At 44.3% G+C, this 25115-nt stretch overlaps 1 protein-coding gene across 1 annotated transcript; it reads left to right on the top strand.

Annotated features, from left to right (window-relative positions):
* Positions 1-2532: 2532 nt before the first annotated feature.
* On the top strand, positions 2533-24756 carry LOC146342910 (vomeronasal type-2 receptor 26-like). Its single transcript, XM_084808074.1, has 5 exons — positions 2533-2823; positions 3130-3993; positions 7276-7503; positions 8765-8891; positions 23804-24756. Exons 1-5 carry the CDS (start codon positions 2533-2535, stop codon positions 24754-24756), a joined length of 2463 nt encoding a protein of 820 aa, XP_084664200.1.
* The last annotated feature ends 359 nt before the right edge of the window (positions 24757-25115 follow it).

The following is a 25115-nucleotide window of genomic DNA, read 5'->3' as shown; positions in this document are numbered from 1 at the left end:
AAGTGTTGTGAATGAATGAATGAATGAATGAATGAATGAATAGTTAAATAAAGTTGTGGCCCTGGTTTGCCTGGTAATGTGTCTTGTGTCTTTCTCCTGGCTGGCTGCACAGAACCCTTAACACAACATGTTAAATGACAAGCTTTTAGTGGATGGAATTGTTCACAAATTGCATGTGGCACCAGGTCACTTAAGATAAAATCAAGGATCTCCTGTCTTGCTAGCGATTCCACACCTAACTGTTCTAAGCCACAAACTGATTTCAAAGAGCTCAGGGCTTTTTTTCTTTTTCTTTTCTTTTTTTTACTGTCATTCCCTTGAGAAAACGGGAGCCTTCCTTTCCAGACCCAGTACAGCTTTGTGTCCAAAGTCAAGCTGATCATAAGTTTTCTTGTCAGTGTTCACTCCCTATGGGAATATTTTAACCATCTACTACTTATTGCACCACAAGACACAGAGAGGCTTGTGGTCTGATATGGAAGACCAAAATGACAGCAATATGTTAGCTCCCAAAAGTGCCGCTCAGAACCCAACTACTGAAGAACTAATGATCTCCTCTTGGGATTATTCCAATCACTATAATTTGTTCATCTGGCCAAAGCTCCAAGAAGCTTTCCAGAAGACAGTACAAAACAATGCATAAGCAATCCTGAAAGTAGTTATAAATTAACCCCTGCTCCATGGGGCAGTGGGAATAATGGAAAGAGGAAATGGCAGGGCTCTGTCATTTCCATTTATCCCCCCACCCCTTTTCATCTCATCAGCCAGACTTATTGTCATATTTTGAAAGAAGCTTTGCCACCTGGATGTTCTGGCTACTGCTGTTCTGGCTTCTGCTGTCACCCATGGTGTGGGAAGTAGATGTCAGGGAGTGTCCCATGAATAATCCCCTCCCTGTTCCACATGAGTGGTACCAGCCAGCTGATGTCCTCATTGGTGCAGTTGCTTCTCAGTTCACATACAGTTTCAATGAAATTTTCTTTGATGAATATCCTCAGAAACCATTTGAGGGACCAGGGTAAAGGACTTTGCTACTAAAAATGAGAATGAGTCTTGTGGCACCTTAAAGAATAACACATTCATTTCGGCATAAAGTTATGTGGATTATAGTCTATTTCCCAAGGACATTTGGAAATCCAGTGGATAACTGAATTCTAATATAAACATGATTATGTGAGGTGACAATCAGGTCAATTCACATAGGGATGTGCAAGGATTAAATTCCTCAAGAATCCCTATTGTCACCTTAATATGACTGAGATTTAGAGTATGAAAATCACTGCCGTTACTACAATCTGACTTCATTGTTGTTCTTTAAAACCTAGCTAGATATGATTAATACTGCAGAATGGACATATTTTTTATGAATGTGTTTCTAAATTTGGGAATATTAGTGTCATGGGACATTTGGCTAAATATACAGTGAGAACTATTTTGGTGAGCATTGCACATACTTTTCCTTTGGCCCAGATGTGAGTAATTTCTTTCCCTCAAATGTTTTGGCTGATAACTCCCATGATTATTTGAATTATACCACAATACTAGGTCTATGTTTATGTGGACTATGGGTCACTTCCCAGGACATTTGGAAATCCAGTGGATAGCTGAAATTTGATCCAAACATGACTCTGAGGTGACAATAAGGTCAATTCATATAGGGATGCACAAGGATTGAATTCCTCAAGAATCCCCATTGTCAACTTGATATGACTTTGATTTAGGGTTTGAAAAGCATATCTGTTACTATAATTTAAGTTCATTGCTGTTCTTAAATATCTAGCTGGAGATGGTTAATACAACAGCATGGGAATGCTTTTATGAAACGTATTTTAGCAGCCATTGCAATACTTTTCCTTTAGCCCAGGAGTGGGCAATTTCTGTCCCTCCAGAGGTTTTGGCCCCAAACTCCCATGACTCTATGTATTATACAACAATACTATGGCAAAGCATGGGTTGTTCAAGACATGGTGGTGATACAGAATTAAGAACATGTATGTGGCCTTATTTCATTAAAAAATGAAATATGTATGAAACAGAAAACTTTGGGGAGAAATAAACAAAAAATGAGAGGCAGATAAGCTTTTTTGCCAGCTTTCTCAAGTTCCCTTCCTAGGGTAGCAAATTAACAAAGAGTCTTCTGGGACATAAGGCAGTGCTGGGTTGGGGGGTGGGGGCGGGGTGGGGGCGGGGTGGGGAAGTAGAATATTTTTAGGTTCTTCTTAAAAGAAGTAGGATTGGCAATACAATCCACCCTGTCCAGAGACAAGCATTAAAGTATAATACATCATGAGGGTGTGGACTTCCCTAAATCATTTCACAGAAATGACACTAGAGCAGGCAGAGCAGAAATGCTAGTATCCGATAAATCATAAAATAAACCTGTGCTGAATAGAAATGTGTTTATTAGCAGAGAAACATCAATAACAAATAAAAGGATATACTTCTCACTGTCTAAAGCAATGAGATTTCCAGTTTTGTGATACAATCATACACTGTAGAATTCTGAGAGAGTGTATTAACTCTATCTGCAGCATGGTCACAAAGTTCTACCAGCATGTCCTTGCCTTGGCATTTGCTGTGAAGGAGATCAACAGGGATCCCAACATCTTGCCCAATGTGACACTTGGGTTCCACATATATGACAGCTGCTACGATGCAAGGATGACATATCGTGCTACTCTGGACCTGCTCTTCAAATCACACAGATTTGTCCCCAGCTACAAATGTGGCAAACAGAAAAACCTCATGGCCATCATTGGGGGGCTTGGCTCTGAAACCTCCTTTCATCTGGCAGACATTTTAAGTTTTTACAAGATTCCACAGGTAGGAGCAGTGCATGGGAAATAGGAAATTACACTCTACTTTTTTCACTTTGTGAGTATTTCAGTAGTTCACAGGAGAGTGCTTTGACATCATCCTCATCCTTAGCCTCATAATCTTAATCATAATCATCCCAGAAATTTGTCCATATTCCCATAGCATGAGAAAATGCGATCAAACAAGTCCTTGAATTCAACTCTCTCCCAACATACACATTGCTTCATCAGATATTTGTTGCATAATTAGGAACAGGCAGATAAATAAATTCTACCTAACTTATCTCAACAATAACTGTACTTTTTATTTTAGCTAACGTACGGCTCATTTGCCCCTCAAGAGATGAATACCGCTTTGGTCCCTTCATTTTACTGCATGAGCCCAAATGAATCCCATCAGTACACTGGGATTGTCCACTTGCTTAAGCATTTCAGATGGACATGGGTTGGGCTCTTTACAATTGATACTAACAGTGGAGAACATTTCTTGCAGACCTTGGAACCATTGCTTTCCAAAAATGGAATATGTTCAGCCTACATCCAAAAAATCCCACAACTAGTCTATATAGATAACTTCAAAAACATTTTGGATATAGCATTCAGTATTTATGTACCTTTAACAGACAATAAGACCAGTACGATTGTCATCTATGGAGACTCTCTGACAATTACATTTCTGTGTTCTGTAATACTTCTGCAAGATCCTGGAAATATGAGAAATGCATCACTGAGAAAGGTGTGGATCATGACATCTCAGACTGATTTCATATTATTGAGCCTTCAAAAGGGTTGGGATCTTCACGTTTTCCATGGTGCTCTTTCCTTTACAATTCACTCAAAAGATGTTGTAGGGTTCAAGGATTTTCTTCAGAACATAAACCCTTACTCTGCCCAAGGTGGTGGATTTCTCAACATCTTCTGGGAGCAAGCATTTGACTGTTTACTTCCGAATCCTGGAAAGCCAGTAATGGAAAGTGAAAGATGTTCCGGGGAAGAGAGGCTGGAGAGCCTTCCTGGGCCTCACTTTGAAATGGCCATGACTGGCCACAGCTACAATGTCTATAATGCTGTCTATGCGGTGGCTCATGCTTTGCATGCCATGTTGTCATCTAGATCCAAACACAGAGCAATAGTGATGGTTAAAATGGCTGAACTTCCAGGTCTACAACGTTGGCAGGTAATAAATATATACATACATACATAGAGAGAGAGAGAGAGAGAGAGAGTGGTGAGACTACACCCAGCTCTCTCCACGATGAATAACAGAATAAATGGAGTTGACCATATTATGCATTGACAATATTTTGTGGGTTTATAATTCTTCATATATTTGGAGACTAAAAATTATGTCTTCTACAATGCAGTTCAAACTCTCTATTGTCTATGTCGGATCAGCTTGATGTACGTACTTGATGTCTATTAGATGAAAATTACTATTTTAAAGAAATATGGAAACACCATTATTTTTTATCTTTTTTTTTTTAACTTCTTTCAACTCTCCTTTTTGAAAATATTATTTTCTTTAGTTCTGGTTACATATGTTTTGGTTACATGTATCAAACAATATACATTACCATTTCAATTTCTACCTGGTTCTTAAGTATTTATTAATAATTCACTTATTTAATAAACATTCATTCATTATGCACAAATCTTTATTCCTAGATCCCCCATTGACAGACCCAGTTTCATTTCAGAGATGTTAGAAAGGGAGGCTCATTTCTTTAGATCTACACTCTCCAAAGCCCTGTATATGCCAACAAAGGCAGGCAACCATTTTCTACAGTATTTACAAATTAAATAAATTTGTACCCATACATCTTCAAGTTTATCTTTATTTAATTGCCCTTGGGCTATCCTTAACTTTTGTGTCAATTTCTCAAGGAGAGTTATCTGCCATACTCCCTGGAACCAGCTTTCAATCTGCAGGCTTTACAATCCTTCCAGTGTTTGTCAACCATCTTGCCACTAACTATAAGAGGTTCACCAGCTCCTTTCTTTGCTGATTGACATCCAATCCTATATATTGGATATATAGGGGATAGTGTCAGGAAGGCTAATGCTGAGAATGAGCTGAGGTCAGTGAGGGATGCTAAAAACAACAAAAAGGCTTTCTTCAGCTACGTACATAGTAAAAGATAGAGGAAAGAAATGGTGGTTCAGCTATTAAATAAGGATGGCAAAATGATTACAGATGACAAAGAAAAGGCAGAAGTGCTCAATTCCTACCTTGGCTCAATCTTCTCCCAAAAGAGGGTCTATGAGCCCCCTGGCAAAGGTGAAGTACAGGCTGATGGGGCAGGATTGCAGCTTGAGATCGACAGGCATATGGTCAAGGAACACCTCATTACTTTGAATGAGTTCAGATCTCCAGGCTCAGATGAACTGCATCCTAGAGTAATAAAGGAACTGGCAGAAGAACTCTCGAACCACTGTCTATTCTCTTTGAGAAATCATGGAGGATGGGTGAAGTGCCCAATGACTGGAGGAGGGCTAATGTTGTCCCTATCTTTAAAAAGGGTAAAAAGGAGGAACCTGGGAACTACAGACCAGTCAGTGTGACATCAATCCCTGGGAAAATTCTGGAGCAGATCATAAAGCAATCCATCTGTAAGCACCTTGAAAACAATGGAGTGATTACTCAAAGCCAATATGGATTTGTCAAGAACAAATCCTGCCAGACGAATCTGATCTCATTTTTTGATCAAGTAACCTCCCTTGTGGACTATGGGAATGCTGTACACATAATATACCTCGACTTCAGCAAAGCTTTCGACAAAGTGCCCCATGATATCCTGATGAGCAAACTAGCTGAAAGTGGGCTAGATGAAACAATGATCCAGTGGATCCACAGTTGGCTACAGAATCAGAATCAAAGAGTGCTTATCAATGGAATCTTCTCAAAGTGAAGAGAGGTAATGAGCAGTGTGCCACAGAGCTCAGTCCTGGGACCAGTGCTCTTCAACATGTTTATTCATGACTTGGAGGAGGAGGTGCAAGGAATGCTGATCACATGTGCAGATGACACAAAACTGGGTGGGATAGCTAATACTTTGGAAGACAGAAACAAAATTCAAAGTGGTCTTGATAGACTGGAGCACTGGGCAGAAAACAATAGAATGAAATTTCATAGGGATAAATCATAAATGCCAAGTTCTGCACCTAGGAAAAAGAAACCAAATGCACAGTTACAAGATGGGGGATACGTGGCTCAACAACACTACAAGCTATCTTGGAATTGTTGTCGAACACATGCAGAATATGAGACAACAATGTGATGTGGCTGCAAAAAAAGGCAAATGCTTTTTTGGGCTGCATTAATAGAAGCATAGCTTCCAAATCTCAAGAAGTACTAGTTCCCCTCTACTCAGCACTGGTTAGGCCTCATCTGGAGTACTGTGTCCAGTTCTGGGCACCACATTTTCAGAAGCATGCAGACCAACTGGAGAGGGTTCAGAGGAGGGCAACAAAGATGATCAGGGGACTGGAAACAAAGCCCTATGAAGAGAGACTGAAAGAACTGGGCATATTTTGCCTTGAGAAGAGAAGACTGAGGGGAGATATGATAGCGCTCTTCAAGTACTTGAAACATTGTGACAGAGAGGAAGGCCAGGATCTCTTCTCGATCATCCCAGAATGCAGGGCACAGAATAATGGGCTCAAGTGACAGGAAGCCAGATTCCGGCTGAACATCAGGAAAAACTTCCTGACTGTTAGAGCAGTACGACAATGGAACCAATGACCTAGGAAGGTAGTGGGCTCTCCCACACTGGAGGCATTCAAGACGAGGCTGGACAGCCATCTGTCAGAGATGCTCTGAGTTGGATTCCTTCATTGCAGAGGGGGTTGGACTTGATGGCCTTGTAGGCCCCTTCCAACCCTACTATTCTATGATTTTATGATATAAATTTAACAGGGCTAAATATGGTGAACCCATAGTCCTTTTATATAACTAATCTCTTCAAACACTAACTTCCCCTAAAAAAATTCCCTTAGAGCACACCCACCACATATGCAGATACATTCATGTTTTTGAGCACTCCCTCCAGCACTCCAGGGATGCCCCTGGGCTCTTAATGGATAATTTATTTGTTGTGAGATGCCATCTGAGGGTCAGTTTCAACATTAATTAACTGATATTGTTTTAAATTGACACTTATCGCACAATGCATTCCAAGTTTCTTCTTCTATATGAATTAAAAGGTGTGTTTCCCACTCCACCCAGAGTGGGTCATTTATGCCTATTTCAGATACTAAAATCCACTTGTATAAGTAAGTTAGATATCAAGCCCTTTGTAACACCTACATATGTCACCAACTCCTGTTTGAACACTGTAAGTAAGTTTCCTAGTCGCCACAGTTTGTATTGCTCTCTGAGAAAGAAAAGAACATCCTTGTGAAATAATAATAATAATAATAATAATTCTACTTGAGCTTTTTTTTTTTCATTCCCGATTAGCTCCACCCATTTCTTCAAGGCTTTTCATTTAACAACTCAGCTGGAGAAACAGTGTCCTTTAATGACAGGTGGGAACTGGAAGGTGGATTTGATATCATGAATATGGTCACATTTCCCAATACCTCCTTCCAAAGAGTGAAAGTTGGAATGGTTGATCCCAATGCTCCTGAAGGAAAAGTATTCAGCATTCATGAGGACATAGTTATATGGCACAGTCTTTTTAACCAGGTATGGAACTCAAGTTTTCTTGGAGTACTCATCCTTCTCCAGACGGTTCATTCAATTACCAGAAAAGTCATTTGCGGCCTACTAATATCCCATAATGGTTATTAAAACTCTTAAGTCAGTGTTGAGTAGTAATTTCAAAAACTAAATGAAATGTTCAAGTACCAAATATCTAGGGGTGGACGAAAGTCACTTACCTGTCGTCGAAGCTTGTTCGCGGTGGGGGGGAGGCGCTTCGCTGCTTCCCCCGCGAAGGTCAGGCCGGGAGGGGAGGCTTCCCGCATCGCCCCAGCCGAAATTCAGGGCGGGGGGGAGGCTTCCCGCCTCGCCCGGGCGCGAACTCCATTTTTTTTTTAAAAAAAAAAACGCCCCCGTGATAGGCTACGTGACGATTAACGTAGCCTATCACAGCTAGATCTGCAAAGTCAGCCATGATAGGCTACGTTAATCGTCACGTAGCCTATCACGGGTGACTTAAAAAAAAAACAAAACGCATACGCTAATGGCGGCCCCCATAGGGAGCCGCCATTCGCGTTCCTTATTTGGTCGCTGTAGTCTACGTAAATCTTTACATAGACTACAGCGACCAAATAAGGAACGGGAATGGCAGCTCCCTATGGGGGCCGCCATTATCCGTACGGGCTTTTTTTTTTTTAAAGTCACCCGTGATAGGCTACGTGACGATTTACGTAGCCTATCACGGCTGACTTTGCAAATCTAGCCATGATAGGCTACATTAATCGTCACGTAGCCTATCACGGGGCATTTTTTTCTTTTTTTCTTTTATTGGAATGGTGGCGGCAGCAGCCGGTCGAAAGACTGGCTGCCGCTCCCGCCATGCACGAACACCCGCCGAACCGCCGGCCGGACCCGCCGCCGGGAGGGACATTCGGCAAAGGTAAGTCCCATCCCAGGGGGGGTGCGGGGGGCAGGGGGGTGCGAAGAATTTCTCCCTGAAACTTGTTCGGGGGGCCAAACACGTTGGCGCTCGGCCCCCCGATGTTTCGGGGAAAAATTCTCCGCCATCCCTCCAAATATCTCTATTCCTATTTTGAAAATGATATTACATTTTCTGCACAAATTAAACATGATCAATATTTTCCATGCCATGCTTGAATGGAACAGGACTCTGGGAAATCCAGATAAAATTTCTTCACAGGCCATCTATGTTTTCATGGGCTGAGCAGTAAACAATTGAAATCTATATTTTTTTAAAAAAAAAATATATATATCCCACCATAACTCTTCTTATATTTGTGAATAGGTGCTTCCCCTTTCAGTATGTAATGGACACTGCCACCACGGTAATCAGAAGAAAAGCAAGGAAGGGGAAAAGTTTTGCTGCTATGATTGTACTCCATGTCCTGAAGGGAAGATTTCAAACATGACAGGTAGGTCAGGTTCTCCCTCCCTCTCTCTCTCTTTCTCTTTCTCTTTCATTTCAGAGCAGATGACTAAGTTTAGTCATGTTTAATTGCTATTGTGGGTTTGTCACCCTTTGCCTAGTTAGTCATCTGATTAATCAAAACAAGTGTAAATATGTAGATTTGTTTATACTAGGGTTGGCGGAGAATTTCTCCCCGAAACTTCGGGGGGCCGAGCGCCAACGTGTTCGGCCCCCCGAAGACGTTTCAGGGAGAAATTCTCCACCCCCTGCCCCCCGCACCCCCCCCCCCGGGATGGGACTTACCTTTCCCGAATGTCCCTCCCAGCGGCAGGTCCCGGCGGCGGTTCGGCGGGTCTTTGTCAGGGGCGGGGGCGGCAGCCGATCTTTCGACCGGCTGCCGCCGCCACCATTCCAATAAAAGTTAAAAAAAAACAAAAACGCCCCCGTGATAGGCTACGTGACGATTAACGTAGCCTATCATGGCTAGATTTGCAAAATCAGCCGTGATAGGCTACGTAAATCGTCACGTAGCCTATCACAGGTGACTTAAAAAAAAAAGAAAAAAAAAAGCGCATATGGCTAATGGCGGCCCCCATGGGGAGCCGCCATTCATGTTCCTTATTTGGTCGCCGTAGTCTACGTAAAGATTTACGTAGACTACAGCGACCAAATAAGGAACGCGAATGGCGGCTCCCTATGGGGGCCGCCATTTGCGTACGTGCTTTTTTTTTTTTTTAAATCACCCGTGATAGGCTACGTGACGATTTATGTAGCCTATCATGGCAGACTTTGCAGATCTAGCCATGATAGGCTACGTTAATCGTCACGTAGCCTATCACGGGGGCGTTTTTTTTTTTTACTTTTTATTTTGCGGCCGGGCAAGGCGAGGCGCCTCCTCCCCGGATTGAATTTCGGCCAGGTGAGGTGGGAAGCCTCCCCCCCGGCCTGAATTTCTGCTGGGCGAGGCGAGAATCCTCCCCCCCTGGCCTGAACTTCGGGGGGAGAGCAACGAAGCGCCTCCCCCCCACCACGAAAACCACTTACCTGCGAGACCAGGTAAGTGGCTTTCGTGCACTCCTAGTTTATACATCTTTTCGTTGCTCAATCTGAGTGAAATTCTGCAGCCCATTATACAGGATGCTGAGGAGGGAAGGGTCATGATGGTAGAGATCCTGAAGATGTCATGCTATTTGTATATAAACCAAAGTCAGCTGAGTGTTTTACTAAAATCTAAGGGAATCCTGTAGGACTCATGCCTTTTTAAGTTGTTGAAATTGCTTCTAAAATGGGCACACTTTTTTTTGCTCTATGAGTATATGCCTCCAGTTGGGAAATTCTCACAGACAGGATACTATGGGAGGCATGCACAGCCATCTCCTGTGCAGACACCTGGTCTTGGAGAGCTTTAACCTTCACTTCCATCGTTTTTAAAGAACTATTCATTAGATCCACAGCCCCTTGAAGGTTAGTAATAGAATCTTGGATTGTATCCATGCTCTTAGCCTGTTCTGCTAATTGAGAAGACAAAGTTTTTATCAGAGCCAGCAACTCCTCTACATCTCCGGCACCTCTAGAAACCTTTGCCAAGGGAGGGGTTGGGGGAGTTGGTGTTGGTCTTGCAGCTTTTTTCTTCCCCTTGGTGCTGCCATCCTCCTCTTCCATAAAGAAAGCAAGTAAGTATAATTACTTACTGCGGATCCTTGGTATCAGAGATCTGCCTGCTGATATAAGTCTGTTTAAATTCTTGGATAAATTTCTGCATGAGCTACTCACTCTTCCATCTGATTATTTACTTGATATTGAGCATGCATACCATGTTCCAGGTCCAGTTCGTGGCACCAAAGGGACTGCCTAAACTTTTATAGTTCAATTGGCAAGAGTTTCCATAAAAAAATCATATTTTGGACTTGGCAAGGGAAGTGGGAGAACTGTTTTGGGGGCAGACACGAGACAAAGTTATGTTATTTCTGGATTACACTGTAGAAATCGCTGACAAAAGAAGGCAATTTACCAGGCAAGAAATCAGGCAAGGCAAATGAATCTGCAATATCATATCAAATATCCTGCTATATTTTGCATTCTTTTTGAAGGCCAGATGAAACAGTTTTTAAACCATGAAATGGCAGAGCCTTGGCTAGCTGGCATTCAAAGTAAGGCATGGGAGATATTTTTCCTAGCCTCATGAGCTGGGAACTTTTCAATTATCATTCTTCTTAGGATTTAGTTGGGTTATAAGTTATGGGCAGTACGCCAGTCCAGAGGACTGTTTACATCTACCCCCCTTCTTTGCTCTATTTTTTTCTTACTTCCTCTGTTTGTTTGTTTTTTACATTAGACATGATATTTGTTGTTGTTCAGTCATTAAGTCATGTCCGACACTTCGCAACCCCATGGACCATAGCACGCCAGGCATTCCAGTCCTGCGCTCTCTCCCGGAGCACGCTCAAGTCCATATTCATGGCATCAGTGATGCTATCTAGCCATCTCATCCTCTGCCATCCCCTTCTCCTTTTGTCTTCAGTCTTTCACAGCATCAGGGTCTTTTCCAGGGAGTTTTCTCTTCGCATTAGGTGGCCAAAATATTTGAGCTTCAGCTTCAGTATCTGTCCTTCCAATGAGCAGTCAGGGTTGATTTCCTTTAGGATTGACTGATTGGACCTCCTTGTAGTCCAGGGGACTCGTAAGAGTCTTCTCCAGCACCACAGTGCAAAAACATCAATTCTTCGGCACTCGGCCTTCCGTATAGTCCAGCTCTCACAGCCATACGTTGCTACTGGGAAAACTATGGCTTTGATTATATGAACCTTTGTCGGCAAGGTGATGTTTCTGCTTCTTACTATGCTGTCTAGGTTTGCCATAGCTTTCCTCCCAAGGAGCAAGTGTCTTTTAATTTCATGGCTACAGTCACTGGCTGTGGTGATCTTGGAGCCCAAGAAAGTAAAATCTGTCACTGCTTCCATTTCTTCCCCTTCTAGATGCCAGGAAGGGATGGGGCCAGATGCCATGATCTTCATTTTTTTAATGTTGAGTTTCAAACCAGCTTTTTCACTCTCGACTTTCAGCCTCAACAAGAGGCTCTTGAGATCCTCTTCACTTTCTGCCATTAGGGAGGTCTCGTCTGCGTATCTGAGGTTGTTGTTAATTCTCCCGGAAATCTTAATTCTGACCTGTGATTCATCCAACCCAGTGTTTCTCATGATGTACTCTGCATATAAATTATATAAGCAGGGTGACAATATCCAGCCTTGTCGTACTCCTCTCCCAATTTTGAACCAATCACTTGTTCCATGTCCGGTTCTTACTGTTGCTTCTTGTCCCTTGTACAGGTTTCTCAGGAGACAGGTAAGGTGGTCTGGTACCCCCATCTCTTTCAAAATTTGCCACAGTTTGTTGTGATCCACACAATCAAAGGCTTGAGTATAGTCAATGAAGCAGAAATAGACGTTTTTCTGGAATTCTCTTGCTTTCTCCATCATCCAGTGAATGTTGGCAATTTGATCTGTAGTTCCTCTTCCTCTTCGAAACCCAGCTTGTACTTCCGGTAGTTCTCGGTTCACATTCTGCTGAAGCCTAGCTTGTAGGATTTTGAGCATCACCTTGCTGGCATGTGAAATGAGTGCAATTGTACGGTAGTTTGAACGCTCTCTGGCATTGCCCTTCTTTGAAATTGGAATGTAAACTGACCTTTTCCAGTCTTGTGGCCACTGTTGAGTGTTCCAAATTTGTTGGCATATTGAGTACAGCACTTTAACAGGACCATCTTTTAGGAATTTAAATAGCTCAGCTGGAATACTGTCATCTCCGCTAGCTTTGTTGTTAGTAATGCTTCCTAAGGCCCACTTGACTTCACTCTCGAGGTTGTCCAGCTCAAGTTCAGTGACCGCACTATCATGGCTATCAGGGACATTAAGATCTTTCCTGTATAATTCTTCTGTGTATTCTTGCCACCTCTTCTTAATGTCATCTGCTTCTGTTAGGTCCCTGCCTTCTTTGTCCTTTATCATGACCGTCTTTGCGCAAAACGTTCCCTTGAGATCCCTGATTTTCTTGAAAAGATCTCTTATCTTTCCCATTCTATTGTTTTCCTCTATTTCTTTGCATTGTTCATTTAAGAAGGCCTTCTTGTCTCTCCTTGCTATTCTCTGGAACTCTGCATTCAGTTGGCTATATCTTCCCCTTTCTCCCTTGCTTTTCACTTCCCTTCTTTCCTCAGCTACTTGTAAAGCCTCGTCAGACAGCCACTTGGCTTTCTTGCATTTCTGTTTCTTTGGGATGGATTGAGTTGCTGTCTCCTGAATAACGTTATGGACCTCCATCCGTAGTTTCTCAGGCACTCGGCTATCAGGTATAATCCCTTAAATCTATTCCTCACCTCCACTTTATATTCATAAGGGATATGATTTAGGACATACCTCAATGGTTTAGTGGTTTTCCCTACATTCTTCAATTTAAGCTGAAATTTTGCAAGAAGCGGCTCATGATCTGAGCCACAGTCAGCTCCAGGTCTTGTTTGTACTGACTGTATGGAGCTTCTCCATCTTTGGCTGCAAAGTACATAATCAATCTGATTTTGATATTGACCATCTGGTAATGTCCATGTGTAGAGTCACCTCTTGTGCTGTTGGAAAAGAGTGTTTGCTATGAGCAGTGTGTTCTCTTGGCAAAATTCTATTAGCCTTTGCCCTGCTTCATGTTGTACACAAAGGCCATGCTTGCCTGTTATCCCAGTGATTTCTTGACTTCCTACTTTGGCATTCAAATCCCCTATGATGTAGAGGACATCTTTTTTTGGTGTTACTTCTAGAAGGTGTTCATAGAACCGATCAACCTCAGCTTCTTCTGCCTCAGTGGTTGGGGCATAGACTTGAACTACTGTGATGTTGAATGGTTTGCCTTGGATTCGTACTGAGATCATTCTATCATTTTTGAGTTTGTACCCTAGGGATGTACGAAAGTAACTTACCTGGTCTAGCAGCTTTTCGCGGTGGGGGGTAGGCGCTTCGCTGCTCTCCCCCCAAAGTTCAGGCCGGTGGGGAGGCTTCCCGCCTCACCCGGCCGAAATTCAGGCCGGGGAGAAGCGCCCCATCTCCCCGGCCGCGAACTTCAAATGAAAAGTAAAAAAAAAAAAGCCCCGTGATAGGCTACGTAATGATTTACGTAGCCTATCACAGCTAGATCTGCAAAGTCAGCCATGATAGGCTACGTTAATCATCACGTAGCCTATCACGGGTGACTTTTTTTAAAATAAAGCGCATACGCAAATGGCGGCCCCCATAGAGAGCCTCCATTCGTGTTCCTTATTTGGTCCCTGTAGTCTACGTAAAGATTTACATAGACTACGGTGAAAATAAGGGCAACGCTATTTGCGTTGCCCTTATTTTCGCCGTACTCTATGTAAATCTTTACGTAGACTACAGGGACCAAATAAGGAACGCGAATGGTGGCTCCCTATGGGGGCCTCCATTAGCTGTACGCGCTTTTTTTTTTCTTTAAAGTCACCCGTGATAGGCTACGTGACGATTAACGTAGCCTATCACGGCTGCCTTTGCAAATCTAGCTGTGATAGGCTATGTAAATCGTTATGTAGCCTATCACAGCGGCATTTTTTTTTTTTACTTTTCTTGTAATGGCGGCTGCAGCAGCTGGTCGAAGGACCGGCTGCCGCCCCTGCCCCTGACGAAGACCTGCCGAACAGCCGCCGGGACCCACCGCTGGGAGCGACATTTGTGAAAGGTAAGTCCCATCCCAGCGGGGGGGCGGAGAATTTCTCCCCGAACAACCTTCGGAGGACCAAATGCTTTGGCACTCGGCCCCCTGAAGTTTTGGGGAGAAATTCTCCCCCATCCCTATTGTACCCCAGAACTGCTTTTCCCACCCGTTTGTTGACTATGAGTGCTACTCCATTTCTTCTAAGGGATTGTTGCCCACAGTAGTAGATATAATGATTACCTGAATTAAATTTGCCCATGCCTGTTTAGGGATGGGGGAGAATTTCTCCCCGAAACTTCGGGGGGGCGAGTGCCAACGCATTCGGCCCCCCAAAATCTACGGTGAAATTTTCTGCCACTCCCCCCCCCCTGGGATGGGACTTACCTCCTCTAAATGTCCCTCCCGGTGGCGTGTCCCGGTGACGGTTCGGCGGGCTTTCGTCTGGGGGCGGGGGCGGCAGCCGGTCTTTCGACCGGCTGCTGCTGCTGCCATTACAGCTGAATTAAAAAAAAAAACAAACCTGTGATAGGCTACGTAATGATTAACGTAACCTATTACGGCTCGATCTGCAAAGTCAGCTGTGATAGGCTACGTAAATCGTCACGTAGCCTATCACGGGTGACTTTGGAAAAAAAAAAGCACGTACGCAAATGGCGGCGGCCCATGGGTGCCGCCATCAGCGTTCCTTATTTGGCACGTCTAGTCTACATAAAGATTTACGTAGACTACGGTGAAAATAAGGGCAACGCTGCATTGCCCTTTTTTTCGCCGCAGTCTACGTAAATCTTTACGTAGACTAGACGTGTCAAACTAGAGAAACGCTACTGGCGCGCCCAAGGGCCGCCACCATTTGCGTACGTGCTTTTTTTTTTTCATAGTCACCCATGATTGGCTACATGACGGTTTACGTAGCATATCACAGCTGACTTTGAAAATCTAGCCATGATAGGCTGCGTAAATCATTACGTAGCCTATCACGGGGCTTTTTCTTTTTTTTTTCTTTTGAAGTTCGTGGCCGGGGAGACGGGGTGCTTCTCCCCGGCCTGAATTTCGATCGGGTGAGGCGGGAAGCCTCCCCCCCCAGCCTGAACTTCGGGGGGAGAAGCGAAGTGCCTCCCCCCCACCGCAAAGCAAGCTGCGAGACCAGGTAAGTGACTTTCGTACATCCCTACTGTCCATTTTAGTTTGCTGATTCCCAAGATGTCAATGTTCAATCTTGCCATCTCATGTTTGACCACCTGCAGCTTACGTTGATTCATTGACCTTACATTCCAGGTTCCTAAACAATATTGTTCTTTACAGCATCGGACTTTCTTTTCACCACCAGACTCATCACAGCTGAGTGTCCTTTCGGCTTTGGCCCAGCCACTTCACTCTTTCTGGCGCTACTTGGAAATTCCCTCTGCTCTTTCCTAATAGTATATTGGACACCTTCCGACCTGAGGGGCTCATCTTCCAGCAACATATTTTTTAGCCTTGTGATACGTTCCATGGGGTTTTCTTACAGGAGTGGGTTGCCATTTCCTTCTCCAGTGGACCACATTTTGTCAGAACTCTCCACCATGACCTATCCGACTTGGGTGGCCCTGCATGGCATAGCTTATGGCTTCACTGAGTTTCGCAAGCCCCTTTGCCACAACAAGGCAGTGATCCATGAAGGGGAGCCATGATCTACTGTATAATAAAAATTCCTGTTTGTGTGTGTATAGATATGTATACATTCATATGTAGATTTAGAAATCACATTATGTAAAATGCAGATAACATAAAGTTGTTATTATTACTTATCCTTTTTAATTTCCTTCCTTTTATTTTTATTATTACTATCATTATTTATAATGATAGATTTGATGGTGTGTTCAGTGAGTTAGAGCCAGGCATCCTGAAGAGTGAGGTTGAATGGGCCTTAAGAAGCATTGCTAATAACAAGGCAGCAGGAGACAACGTTATCCCAGCTGAACTGTTTAAAATCTTGTGAGATGATGCTGTCAGTGTGATGCATGCTATATGCCAGCAAATTTGGAAAACACAAGAATGGCCAACAGATTGGAAAAAATCAACTTATATCCCCTTACCAAAAAAGGGAAACACCAAAGAATGTTCAAACTATCAAACAGTGGCACTTATTTCACATGCCAGTATGGTAATGCTCAAGGTTTTGCAAGGTAGACTCCAGCAATCTATGGAACGAGAATTGCCAGATGTACAAGCTGGGTTTAGAAAAGGCAGAGGAACTAGAGACCAAATTGCCACTATCTGCTGGATATTGGAGAAAGCCAGGGAGTTTCAGAAAAACATCTATTTCTGTTTTATTGACTATGCTAAAGTGTTTGACTGTGTGGATCATAACAAATTGTGGCAAGTTCTTGGTGGTATGGGGATACCAAATCATCTTGTCTGCCTCCTGAGGAATCTGTATAATGACCAAGTAGCAATGGTAAGAGGAGACCACGGAACAACAGACTGGTTTAAGATTGGAAAAGGAGTACAGCAGGGTTGTATACTCTCACCCTACCTATTCAACCTGTATGCAGAACACATCATGCGATGTGCTGGCCTTGATGAAGCCAAGGCTGGAGTTAAAATTGCTGGAAAAAACATTAACAATATACAATATGCAGATGATACCACTTTGATGGCTGAAAGTGAGGAGGAGCTGAGGAACCTCATGATGAAGGTGAAAGAAGAAAGTGCAAAAGCTGGGTTGCAGTTAAACCTCAAAAAAATAAAAAAGATTATGGCAACCAGCTTGATTGAGAACTGGCAAAGAGAGGGAAAAAACGTGGAGGCAGTGACAGACTTTGTCTTTCTAGGTACAAAGATTACTGCAGACACTGACTGTGGCCAGGAAATCAGACGATGTTTACTTCTTGGGAGGACAGCAATGACAAATCTGGATAAAATAGTGAAGAGCAGAGACATCACACTGACAACAAAGGTCCGCATAGTTCAAGCAATGGTATTCCCCGTAGTAACCTATGGCTGTGAGAGCTGGACCATAAGGAAGGCTGAGCAAAGGAAGATAGATGCTTTTGAACTGTGGTACTGGAGGTAATGCTTTCAAACTGTGGTGCTGGAGAAGACTCTTACGAGTCCCCTGGACTGCAAGGAGGTCAAATCAGTAAATCCTAAAGGAAATCAACCCTGAGTGCTCATTGGAAGGACAGATACCGAAGCTGAAGCTCAAATATTTTGGCCACCTAATGCGAAGAGAAAACTCTCTGGAAAAGACCCTGATGCTGGGAAAGACTGAAGGCAAAAGGAGAAGGGGACAGGAGAGGATGAGATGGCTAGATAGCACCACCGATGCAATGAATATGAACCTGAGCACACTCTGGGACAGTGCGCAGGACAGAAAGGCCTGGCGTGCTATGGTCCATGGGGTCACGAAGAGTCAGACACGACTGAACGACTGAACAACAACAACAACAACAACTGGAGGAAAATTCTGAGAGTGCCTTGGACTGCAAGAAGATCAAACCAGTCCATACCCCAGGAAAAAAAGCCAGACTGCTCACTTGAGGGAATGATCTTAAAGGCAAAACTGAAGTCCTTTGGCCACATCTTGAGAAGACAGGATACCCTGGAGAAGATGCTGATGCTAGGGAAAGTGGAAGGCAAAAGGAAGAGGGGCTGACCAAGGGCAAGGAGGATGGATGATATTCTGGAGGTGACGGACTTGACCTTGGGGGAGCTGGGGGTGGCAATGGCTGACAGGAAGCTCTGGCGTGAGCTGGTCCATGAAGTCACGAAGAGTCAGAAGCAAATAAACAACAAAAACTATAATTATTATGAAATTTTGATTAGTAATATTGTTGGCTGGTTAAATTGTTAAGCTTTAATATTATATGTTAATTGAAGGGCAATATATGGTTATTGTAAATGAATTGTAGGCTTGCTCCCTTGCTATAAGACTGAAGATATGATATTGAGCTGTACTGAATTGTGATATTGCCGGTGTTATAGGTATAACTTTTAAGTAGAATGATACTTGAAGTTTGTGTGTAATGTAGGGATGGCCGAGAATTCTGCCATGGATTTCAGTGAGGCCGATGGCCTGCCACCTCCTGCCCCCCCGCGGATTCCCGCCTAGGACAAAGCTTACCTGGGGCAGATGTCCCAGCAGTGGCGGCGGCTGGTCTTTCGACCGGCTGCCAGAGCCGCCATTTGTGTCTGCTGTTTGCCGTGATTGGCTACGGAAGTATTTACGTAGCCTATCACTGCAAGCAACCCCCCCCCCCAAAAAAAACGTGTACGCAAATGACGGTGGTTAAGACGGCCGCCATTTGCATTCCCTTTTTTTCACTGTTTTAGCCTACATAAATATTTACGTAAGCTATTATGGCGAGAAAAAAAAAGGAATGCAAATGGCACTCACTACGCTATTTGCATTCCCTTTTTTTCCCTCCATAATAGCCTTCGTAAATATTTACGTAGGATAAAACGGTGAAAAATAGGGAACGCAAATGGCAGTCGCTGAAGCCGCCACCATATCCGTATGTGGTTTGTTTGTTTTTTTGCCTGGTGTGATAGGCTATGTAAATACTTATGTAGCCTTTCACGACAGCCTGGCTGGATGCAAATGGCGGCCCCTATGGCAGGAGTGGAGCCGGCCGGGTAGGATTCTGGGGGGGAGGACCGGATCGCCTCCCCCCAGTCAATCATTCTGGGGGGAGGGATGGAACACCTCCCCCCACCACGATTAGGGATGTGGGCACAATCAGCCCCCCAAAATTGGTGGCAAAATGGTCTGCCCCCCCACCCTCCCTGGGACGGGAATTACCTTGGGCGAATCTCCCTGGCGGCGGCGGCTCCGGCGGCAGTTCGGCAGCGGTTCGGTGGCGGCGGCTGCAGCGGCCGGTCTTCCGACCGGCTGCTGCCACCGCCATTTCCAAGTTAAAAAAAAAAAAGTTATAGGCTACGTAAACATTTACGTAGCCTATCACGGCTAGATTTTTTAAAAATACTGTGATAGGCTATGTAAATGTTTACATAGCCCATCACAGCTGAGTTAAAAAAAAACAAAAAACCCCGCACGTACGCAAATGGCGGAGCCCATGGGCACTGCCATTTGCATTCCTTATTTTGGCACGTCTAGTCTACATAAACATTTACGTAGACTACGGCGAAAATAAGGGGAACGCAAATAGCGTAGCGTCTACGCTATTTGTGTTCCCCTTATTTTCGCTGTAGTCTACTTAAATGTTTACGTAGACTAGACATGCCAAAATAAGGAATGCAAATGGCGGCGCCCATGGGCGCCGCCATTTGCGTATGCGCAGTTGTTGTTTTTTAACTCAGCCGTGATAGGCTACGTAAACTTTTACGTAGCCTATCATGGCTGACTGCAGGGACGCAAAGGGCGGCGGCTACGGCTGCCGCCATTTGCAGTCCCGGCCAGCCAGGATCCGCAGCGGGAGTGATAGGGCGCGTCCCCCCGGCCAGAATTTTGGGGGGGAGGGACGGGATACCTCCTCCCCTTGCCAGAATTTTGGGGGGAGGGACGGTGCGCCTCCCCCCCACCGCAAATCAAATTTCTCAAAAGGTAAGTGATTTTTGTACATCCCTAGTAATGCAGTTTAAATTTAATCCTTTTAAGTAACTTTTTATATTTTTTTATTTTTCTTTCTTGCTTTCTTCTTCCTTTTCCTTCTTCTGTTCTTTTTTTCTTTTTCGTTATTTCTGTGTCCTCCTAAGAGTATTGTACTGTTGGAAACTAGGTAATAATATATTACCTAGTAGATAATGCCTAGGTTGTTGGTACTGTTTATTTCATTTATAAAGATAAAAAATAGAATAAAAAGTATTTTATAAAATAAATAAATAAATAAAATGGGCACACTTTGTCCAATTTGTCTGAAATTTGACTGAGCTAGTGCCATTCATGTCTAGCTAAAAGCCTGAAAAATTCATGGAATGTGGCTAGAAAACATGGGTGTTAAACTGCCTGGGTCTCCCAATGCAATCAATTGAAAAAGAAATGAACTAATGAACTTAATAATGCAATTCCAATGAATGGATAGTAACATGAGGGGAGGGGGGACTGTAAAAGCAAAGCCAACTTGGGGCGGGAAATGCTAACCACTCTTATGCAGTGCTTCCTGGAATGTCATGCACACATTCATTTGCTGTCTATCAGGTTGTTTTGAAGGCAGCTTTCAGAAATGTACAACATAACGCTCTGCATATTTACTCACAGTTGTCCCACTGTTTTCAAAGAATCCTTCTTCTTCAAAAGTGAGATTAAGATTACATTCCAATGAATCCACTGTGTATAGTAGGGATGTATGAAACACTTACCTGGTTTCATCCAGGGACATCCGCGGTGGGGGGAGGTGCTCCATCCCTCCCCCTGAAATTCTCACCATCCGAATCTGCAGAGCTGCCGGCCGGGGCCACCCACAGCCAGACATCCGGCCACTGGACTGCGCCAGGACACAAATGGCGGCCGCCATAGCCGCTGCCATTTGCGTCCCTGTCTTTTGCCATGATAGGCTACGTATATATTTACGTAGCCTATCACGGCAAAAAAAAAAAGGGAACACAAATTAGGGGTGTACAAAACCATGCTTACCTGGCTCTGCCGGGTTCCGCTGGGGGGGGGAGGCACTCCACCTACCTAAAGACTTATGTAGCCTATCACGTCTGGGTTAAAAAGAACAAAAGTAACAACGCGCACGCAAATGGCGGCGGCTATGGCCGCCACCATTTGCGTTCCTTATTTTTGGCCATCTTAGTCTAAATAAATATTTACGTAGACTAAGACGAAGACAAGAAAGGGGAACACAAATAGCGTGATGCTATTTGTGTTCCCCTTTATTTTCACTGTCTTACTCTATGTAAATATTTAGGTAGACTAAGACGGCGAAAATAAGGAACACAAATGGCAGCGGCCGTAGCCACCGCCATCTGCGTACGCGTTTTTTTTTTTTAACCCAGACGTGATAGACTACGTAAGTCTTTACATAGCCTATCATGAAGGGGGGGGGGAACAGACTGCAAATGGCAGCGGCGAAAGCAGCTGGTCAGAAGACCAGATGCCACCGCCGAAGCTGCCGCTGGAGCCGCCGCCATCCGGAACATCCGCTCCAGGCAAGTCTCATCCCAGGGGGGATCCGCCAGGGGGCAGGGGGGTGGCACGCTGTTCCACCACGGAGGTTGGGGGGCCGAATGCTCTGGCATTCACCCTCACCAAGATCCATGGTGGAATTCTCTGACATCTCTACCACAAATGGCATGGCTACAGCGACCGCCATTTGCACCCCTGTTGTTTGCCTTGATAGGCTATGTAAATATTTATATAGCCTATCATGGCAAAAAAACAGGAACGCAAATGGCAGTGGCTACGGCAGCTAGGGATGGCGGAGAATTCCGCCACGGATTCTAGTGAGGCCAGATTCTTTAGAATCCTGCCCCCTGGAATCCATGGAAGAATGGCCTCCTGCCCCCCGCTCCCCCACAGAATCCCCCCAGGATGACACTTACATGGGACGGATTCGGCAGCGGCAGCGGTGGCTGGTCTCCTGGCCGGCGATCGCAGGGCTGCTGCCGCTGCCATTGCCGTCCTTACAGCCAGCCGTAATAGGCTACGTAAGAATTTACATAGCCTATCACTGCTAACATAAAAAAAACAAAACACGCAGTGTTCGCAAATGGCGGTGGCTACGGCGGCTGCCATTTGCATGGCCTATTGTTCACCGATTTATCTTATGTCAATATTTACGTAAGATAAAACGGCGGGAAAAAAAGGGGAACGGAAGTAGCGTAGTGGATGCTATTTGCGTTCCTTTATTTTTCACCGTTCTGGCCTACGTAAATATTTTAGCATCCACTATGCTATTTGCGCTTCCCTTTTTTTTCACCATTTTATCTTATGTAAATATTGACATAAGAGAAGTCAGCGAAAAATAAGCCACCCAAATGGTGGCCGCTGTAGCCACTGCCATTTGCGCATGCTGCGTGGTTTTTTTTTTTACTTTAGCCGTGATAGTCTACTTACATAGCCTATCACGGCTGGCTGCAAGGACGGCAATGGTGGCCACTCCGGTGGCCACCATTTGCATCTGCACCAGGCTGTCCGTGGCCGCAAATCCGGCTGCGGACAGCCCTGGCCGGCTGCTCCGTGGCCTGGCCGCAGAGCAGAGCCAGCCATCGAGGATTCTGGGGGGGGGAGGGCCGGATCACCTCCCGCCCCATCGAGGACTCCGCGCAGAGGGACAGAGCAAAGGTAAGTGAGTTTCGTACATCCCTAATGACGGCCGCCATTTGCGTTCCCTTTTTGCCGTGATAGGCTGTGTAAATATTTACGTAGCCTATGACGGCCTCCGCATGGATGCAAATGATGTTCCTGCGTTAGACATGATAGGCTACGTAAGTATTTATGTAAGTAAATACTTACTTACTTACTTTATGTAAGTAAGTATTTACGTAGTCTATCGTTGCCATAATGCAGACGCGGCTGCCCTTCGCAAAGCAGCACAAACGGCAGCAGGTAAGTGCTCCATTTCACGTGCTTTTCGCGGTGTGGGGGGGTGGGGGGCTTCATTCCGCCGTGGATTTCAGGGGGCTGAATGCACTGGCATTTGGCCTCACTGAGATCCATGGCGGAATTCTCCAACATCCCTAGTGAATAGTAGGACTTAATTTTGAGTAAAGATGAATATGATTGTGTTGTAAGAAAACAAAGCAGAACTATCACAATTATTGAAAGTAATTCTCATGGAACAAGCAGGGTTTATCTTTTGGGAAATCCTAAAATCCTGTGAAGTTAAGACTGGCATGTATAAACACAACTATCATAAACATAGAAGTCAAATGTCGTTCATGCTAATGCTGCTGGTGCTGAGTATTAGCATAATTGATGAGATATGAAAATGCATTGCCATATGTCCATAAGCATTCTTGGAACCAGGACTTTCAAGTAAGAATGAATATTAGCTTCCGTATAAGAAGCAGGGTGTGAATGGCCCCTAAAACCTAAATACATAAGAGAAATCTGAAAGACTTAAAAGGAAGGGAATTCATTTATTCAGATTAAATGTGATGAATGTTTATTAAATCAGGATTAAATATTGATGAAGCACTTATTTATTTTCCCCAGATTAATCCCTAGATATCAACATGAGTGACATCTGAGAACTAGTGAGAGAATTCTCCATCTGTCATGCAGGAATTGGCACTGAACTGGGTCCTCTTTCTGTCTTTCAGATATGGATGACTGTTTTCGATGCCCAGAAGATCAGTATCCCAGCAAGGACCAAGCACAATGTGTTCCCAAGACTTTAAGTTTTCTGTCCTACACAGAACCTTTAGGGATCTGCTTCTTGCTGCTTGCTGTCTCTTTTTCCCTGATCACAGTTTTAACACTAGGAACATTTTTTAAGCACAAAGACACCCCAATAGTCAAAGCCAACAACCGAGATCTTACTTACACTCTCCTCCTCTCCCTCCTTTTCTGCTTCCTCTCTTCTTTACTATTCCTTGGACAACCTGGGGAAGTCACCTGCCTTCTCCGACAACCCACTTTTGGCATCATTTTCTCAGTAGCTGTTTCTTGTGTGTTGGCTAAAACTGTCACTGTAGTTGTAGCTTTCATGGCTACTAAACCAGGGTCCACTATGAAGAAATGGGTGGGGAAAAGACTGGCTAACTCCATGATCCTTTGCAGCTCCCTTATTCAAGTGGGCATTTGTGCTGTGTGGCTGGCAACCACTTCTCCATTCCCAGATTTCGACATGCAGTCAATGACTGGAGTGATTATAGCAGAATGCAATGAAGGCTCTGTCATCTTATTTTACTGTGTCCTGGGCTACATGGGAAGTTTGTCTCTAATCTGCTTCATGGTGGCATTTCTAGCCAGGAAGTTGCCAGGCAGCTTTAATGAAACCAAGTTTATCACCTTCAGTATGCTGGTGTTTTGCAGTGTTTGGTTGTCTTTTGTTCCAACCTACCTGAGCACCAAGGGGCAATCCATGGTAGCTGTGGAGATCTTCTCTATCTTAGCCTCCAGTTTTGGGTTACTGGGTTGTATCTTCTTCCCAAAGTGCTACATCATTCTGCTGAGGCCAGAATTGAATAACAGGGAAAAACTAATAAGAAGAAAGGATTTAAAAAATATGTCTGGTGTTTCTCCTATTATATTGTTATGTTGCTGGGGTTAAGAGTTGCAGAAGTAACTCGGCAAGTTACAGAAGTAACTCGGCAAGAAGTAAGTGCGGCAGCAGTTATTAAAGATATTCATTTAAAGCAGGGATGTACATCAGATTTGGACAAAGTCTCAAGCTTGAGCAGAACTGTTGGTTCCTGCAGTGACGCAGGCTTCCCTTCCAAGCCAATTGAGCTAAACTAGAGGTGTACAGATTCCCCACCATCCGTTCCAGTGGGGAATCCATGGGGGGGGAGGTGATCCATTCCTCCCACCACCGGAATCTGCGCAGAGTGGTCCCGCTCCACGAGGATTCCACAGAGCCGAGGGCCACCCCAATCCGCCGTCCACATGCCCTGGATTCTCCCATTTCTT

This window comes from Heloderma suspectum, chromosome 6, assembly GCF_057233095.1.
Source record: "Heloderma suspectum isolate Gila_16-S chromosome 6, 16-S_ref, whole genome shotgun sequence".
NCBI classification, from domain to species: Eukaryota; Metazoa; Chordata; class Lepidosauria; order Squamata; family Helodermatidae; genus Heloderma; species Heloderma suspectum.
The sequence above is the reverse complement of the archived record's forward strand: the minus strand, read 5'-3'. Positions and strand labels throughout refer to the sequence as shown.